Here is a 6,294-nt window from a genome sequence, read left to right as displayed (position 1 = left end):
TGTGTTGGCTTTGACAGCACAATTGAAAACTCAAGTTTTTTAATTGGATGTCAAGTCCGCTTTTATGAATGGAGAACTTGAAAAAGTTTACATGGAGCAGCCGCAAGGATATATTGAAAAGGGAAATGAAGACAAAGTTTGTCGACTTCAGAAAGCAGTATACGGCTTAAAGCAAGCGCCAAGAGCATGGAATAGCAAAATTGATCAATATTTCCGTCAAAATGGATTTGTAAGAAGTCCAAGTGAGCCATGACTTTATCTCAAGAAAAAAGGTACACATGATTTTCTTATTGTGTGTCTTTATGTTGATGACTTGAATTATACAAGTACCAAACCAAGGATGGTAGAAGCATTCAAAAAGGACATGATGAAAGAATATGAGATCACTGATTTGAGTTCTATGAAGTATTTTATAGGAATTCAAGTCCAACAATCGGAAAAAGGGATTTTTATGTATCAAGAAAAGTATACAGAAAATCTCTTGAAAAGGTTCAATATGTTGAACTGCAAGACAATGGACACTCCAATGGAAATCAATTTAAAGCTTTCAAGTAATGATGGAACACCAAGAGCTGATGCTTCTATGTATAGAAGTATTGTTGGCTCATTGATTTCTTTATCTAATACAAGGCTAGACATAGTTCATGCAGTTAGTGTTGTATCTCGATTCGTGAATGATCCAAGTAATCATCATTTTGCTGCTGTTAAAAGAATACTAAGATATGTGCACGGAACCAAAGGATATGGCATCAAATATACACAAGAGAAAGAAAGCATTTTAGTTAGGTTCACAGACAGTGATTGGCTGATGCAATTGATGATAGAAGAAGCACATATGGGCATGTGTTTTTCTTGGGAAGTAAAGTTATATCATGGTCGTAGAATAAGCAAAGTATAGTGGCATATCAACAGCCGAAGCAGAATATATTTCAGCCACAAGTACAGCATGTGAAGCAGTTTGGATTAGAAGAATATTAGCATATCTTCGTCAAGAACAAAACACTCCAATAAATTTGTACTGTGATAACATGTCCACAATTGCCATGACAAAGAACCCAGTCTTTCATAGCATGTCAAAGCACATAGAACTTTGTCATCATTTTATCAGAAAATTGGTTGAAGATGGAGAGATTGAATTGAAATTCTGTGTTACTGATGAGCAAATTGCAGATGTTTTAACAAAAGCACTTCCAAGAGAGAAGTTCTACTATTTAAGAGAAAAGCTAAATGTAGCAAGACAAATGCATTAAAAAGGAATGTTAAACGTAATTCATTTTCTCTTTGTAAGATGTATAAGTTGTTAAGTAGAATTGTCTCTCTTGAGAAGAGCTATGTTTAGGAAGAGTTGTATCTCATTAGAAGTCTAAAGTTGTGTCTGCAACTCTTGGAACTAATCCAAGAGTTATGTCTGCTATGAAAAGATCTGAATGTTATTATAAATAGACAATAAGATGGCCTAGTGTTGTAATCAATTTTAGGAAATCAATAAATCTTCAATTTTTCTGCTTAAAACTCTCTTCCATATTCTCTCATATCCATCTTTCTCCAGCATTTATCACAGATAAGCAAAAAGGCTTGATTGATGCAGTACATGATAATTTTTCAAACGCTGAGCATAGACACTGCCTCAAACATTTAGACACAAATTTTTTGCTGGCTAGTCACAGAGGATTGGTGTTGAAATTGCAAATGGAGAAAATCGCAAATAGCACAACCATCCCATGATGGGATGCTGAGATGAAAAATATGAGACAGTTGAGCTATATTTGATTGGGTGGCGGCCTTAGATCCATCACAATAGTGTAGAACTCACTTTAAAACTCATTCCAAGTGTGACATCTTTTTAATAATATGTGTGAGGTTTTTAATGGTGCCCTTGTAGAAGTTCGAGACAAACCCATTTTAACCATGCTAGAGAGGATTAAATACTATATTATGTTGTTAATGACAACTAGAAGAGCATATTGTGAGAGATGGAAACATGACATTGGTCCAAGGATTTTTGGTATTTTGAAGAAAACGAAAAAAGAATCAGCTTGGTGCATTCCAAAGCTTGCTGGGGAGAGTTTATATGAGATCAAAAACCATGATGGAAGTCAGGTTGTGGTTGATTTGGCAAGGCATAGTTGTTCATGTAGGAGATGAGATATCACTGGGATCCCATGCAAGCATGCTTGTGATGTCATTGGGCAATTAAATGGGGATCATATTGCTTATGTTGATGCTTGTTACAAGAAGGAAGCCTTTATGAGAGCTTACAGTCCAATGGTTCACCCAATGACAAGTGAAGACTTGTGATATAAGTGTCATAGGCCTCCTTTGATGCCACCACTTTATCACAAACAACCTGGGAGACCAAGGAAGAAGAGGATGAGGTCAGCAGGTGAACAACCACTCAAATCTAATCCTACAACCGCCAAGTTGCAGAGGTATAACTTGGAAACCCAGTATTCACTTTGTAGATAAGGAGGCCATACATTGGCAATGCATATTTGTTTTGGATCTTTATTATTTATTTTCAAGTGATTCTCTTCTTATGTTAGGTCCCATGTAAACCAAAGGTGAAGAAAACAATTGACACGACATCAACTAAAAGGGTTACAAGACAATCAAGAGCCAAGTAACCTATAAGTGACTTTTCTTTGATATATATTTAGAGGAAAAGGTATGGGATGTAATTGATGTAAATTGCCTTGTGCTTCAATTTTTAGGTCAGAAGAAGGTTGGAAACTGGCCAGTGTTCTGAAATTTCCCAATGTTCTCAAACTCCACATGCTTCTGAAACAGCTCAAGCTGCCTCAGCTTCTGAAACTGCCCAAGCTTCTAAAACTGCCTCAACTTCTCAAACTACCCAAGCTTCTCAAACTGCCAAAAAAAAGAGGTTCAAATCTCTCGCAATGAGGATTAAATTTACCAAAATGAAGGATGGTTCTCAAACTGTGCAAGGATCTCAATCTGTGTAAGGAAGTGAATCTGTGCAACTTGTCCAGGATCTCAAATTGACCAATGTTCTCAACCTGCCCAAACTTCTCAAACTGTGCATGGATCTCAACCAAGTGCAAGCTCATCACACCCTTTTGCCAGTGCTACAAACAAAAAGAGGTTCAAATCTCCTACTAAGAGGAAGAAATTTACCAATCATAAGGATTTGTTGGATGGTTATCAGCCTTGGAGATTCTGATGATGTGCAAGTGTTCTATGTTTTGTTAAAATGCCTCTTATAAAGACCTTTTCATTCCACTGTTATTTTGCAAGTCCAACTGTTAAGGACAAGTGTTAAGGACAACCTTTTCAAATGGGGCTTTTGATTGAACTATTATTTTGCAAGTCCAACTGTGAAGGACAAACCTATATCAAGTACTAGTATTCATTTTGATCTTAGGTCCAGATTGAAAGTAATGTTATAAATTGTGAGGAGTTGATGGATGTTATAAACTGTAAGGATTTGATCAGTGTTATAAATTGTTTCCAGCTTGGTGCAATTTTGATCAGTGTTATGAACTGTTTCCATGTATTCATTAGATAAGTTGATTTGTATACTCTTTTTTGTACCTTCTAGGAAGTGTTGGAGGTACTGTTGTATACCATTACAGAAGTACCAAAATCCAAAAACTGACTCCCACGTTGTGCTAAAAAAAACCACATTCATTATATAAGTACCAATACATTGTTACATACAATTGCAAAATCAAACCATGTTCCTCCATCATTACATATGTGCCAATACATGATATTTTACATACAGTTGCAAAATACAGACTTCTAAAATCTGCCTAATTCCTCCATTGCAATGGCCACATTTTGTGGCAACTGTTACAGACATTGCCAAAACAACAACATTACTAAACCCCATGAAAGAATAAGCCAACTCATTAACTTTCTTTCTCTTGATTGACAACGCCCAACGTCCTTTTCAAGTTCCTTCAATCTTCTAAGTAGCCAACTCACCAGAGCCTTCTCTTGAGGTGGAAATTCAACATCCACCCAAACAAAAAACCTACATCCTTTTTTCCTCCTCTGCATCAACCATTAATAGCAATTAATAAGAAAAATTTAACCCAATTCATAGACTTTGAACAACAAAACTTACCCCTGATGAGTTTGGACAAACATGGAATCTTCGAAGTTGGTTGGCCTCGGTCCATGAAGTTTGTAAGAAAGCTATCTTCCCACAAAAGCAAAGCGGTGTCGCCACATCCAACTCTGCCCTCCGTCAATTATTTTAGGCTTCATCTTCAATTTTCGTGGAAACCCAAGGCGACAAGCATGTCACACCCTTTAAGAAGTTCTTTGTACGCATTGTTAACAACTTGGACAATAAAAGGTTGGACTTCGATTGCCGATCCGAAGACAGTGTTATTGATCGTAGTCTTCCCGCCAGTGGGGATGAGTTTGAATTTGGATTTCGTGTGAACTTCCAATTCACCACATATTTTTTCTGCAATTTGTGGTCCTTGGACCACCTTGTTGCTTTTTAAAGGTTTAAAATCGATCAACGGCTTTTGACCCTCTGTGGTGGATTCCACTGCATATGGAAAGCGTATTTTTTGGAGGATGGGTCTACTTGTATAACTGCCGATGGGGCAATTGGTTAAGGAAGTATTTTTTGTAGAATAAGCCTGGTCAAGTGAAACTGATTCTTTATGATTAATTAGTAGCTGTTAAGACTCAAAGCGCACAAAACCTTTCTTCACATTTATTTTATTTTTCTTATAATATCTTACAAAGAATAAATTAAAGAGATGTGAAATTTGTTACATTTCTCCTTAAGTTAATGTCTCTTGCTTGTTTTGTTTGGACATAAAAACTTGTGTAAAACAGAGATTTGCACTGCTATGCTTTCACCAGTCAATCACATTTTGACACGTGAAAAAGTTATCACAAGTGACATGTCGTAATTGGCCTTTTGCTATACCCTTTTCACACAAGTGTTTCTCCTGTTTGAGGGTTAGGGGGTCATCTTGGCCAAGCTGAGGATAGTATCTTAATCGAATTCATTTTCCATATTAATATGAGAGAAATTGAAATCACTACTACAAATAAGCAAAAAGACGACGGTAAATCACCGTCGTGTATTGAGTTTTTCAGTGGTCGTGGAATCCACCGTCATCTTTTCCCTCATAAACCACGACGCTAAATCCCCGTCGTTGTTAAAATATAAAACGTCATCAACAAATAAAAAACGGCGTCTTTATTCTACAAAAAGAACGAAAAAAGCAGTCGGGGATGAGAATAGACGACAAACTCTCGAAAAAAACCGTCGTTAAAAAGGAAAAATATGACACATATTAACAGAACAAGGCCGCAAAATAGACATACAACGACGAAAATTAAAATAATACGCCGTTAAATATAATTTTCACGACAACAAAAAATATGACGTCTTTAAGAAAATTAGAAGACGACGTTATTGATTCCTACTACGTCGCATATATAAAAACAGCCGTCGTATAATACATTTTCCACTTCGATTTTTCTATAAAACATGGCGTGGAAATAGTTGTCAGTGTCATTGTTTACGACGTATGTATTTATATATTAGACGTTGAAAAAAACAAACAACGTCGGTTACGAATATATGAGAGTCGTATTACAAAATTTATACGTCCTATTTTCAGAAACAACAACGACGATAAATTAGACGTTGTTAAATAAAACAACGTCGAAAAAAAATAAAAACAGACGTGTTTAGTCTGCATAAGTTTTAAAAAATAGTCGAGGATGAGAATAACGACCAACACAAACAAATCACCGTCGTTAAAAAGGAAAAATATGACATATTAGAAGAAAAAGGCCGCAAGATAGGCATACAACGACGATATTTAAAACATTACGCCGTTAAATATAATTTTCACGACGTTATTGAAAACTACTCTGTCTCTTATTGAAAACTACTACATCTTTAAATACATGAGAAGACGACGTTATTGAAAACTACTACGTCTCTTATTTACAAAAGACCGTCGTGAAATAAGTTTTCCACTTCGATTGGTCTAAAAAAGATGACGTAGATATAGCTGTCTGTGTCATTATTTACGACGTATGTATTTATGTTGTTGACGTTGAAATGCGAAACAACGTCGGTGGCATTTATATAGTCGACGTTGTATTTATATGTATTCAGTACTCACGACGTACTTATTAATGTAGACGACGTTGAACTTCTAAACAACGTCAATATTTACGACGCATTTAATAAACCACGTCGGTTCTAAATTAATGTTCAGATATTTAATCTCATTTTTAGACGTCGGTATTATGGGATTGGAGTCGTGTTATTTTGGATTACATGGC

General features: G+C 36.0%; 1 protein-coding gene across 1 annotated transcript; it reads left to right on the top strand.

The window, feature by feature from the left end:
- Positions 1-340: 340 nt before the first annotated feature.
- LOC117613741 (uncharacterized mitochondrial protein AtMg00810-like) lies at positions 341-2,963 on the top strand. The gene is made up of 2 exons (XM_034342314.1): positions 341-892; positions 2,712-2,963. The coding sequence occupies exons 1-2, from the start codon at positions 341-343 to the stop codon at positions 2,961-2,963; spliced, it is 804 nt and encodes a 267-aa protein (XP_034198205.1).
- Positions 2,964-6,294: the final 3,331 nt, after the last annotated feature.

The sequence above is a fragment of the Prunus dulcis genome, unplaced genomic scaffold (assembly GCF_902201215.1).
Source record: "Prunus dulcis unplaced genomic scaffold, ALMONDv2, whole genome shotgun sequence".
Taxonomy (NCBI): domain Eukaryota; kingdom Viridiplantae; phylum Streptophyta; class Magnoliopsida; order Rosales; family Rosaceae; genus Prunus; species Prunus dulcis.
The sequence above is the reverse complement of the archived record's forward strand: the minus strand, read 5'-3'. Positions and strand labels throughout refer to the sequence as shown.

Excerpts from the sequence above, each read along its gene's own strand:
- LOC117613741 (XM_034342314.1), top strand. The coding sequence starts at position 341 with ATGGTAGAAGCATTCAAAAAGGACATGATGAAAGAATATGAGATCACT. Across the intron at positions 893-2,711 it reads ATGGTCGTAGAATAAGCAAA|GTCAGAAGAAGGTTGGAAAC; the intron begins GTATAGTGGCAT and ends TTCAATTTTTAG.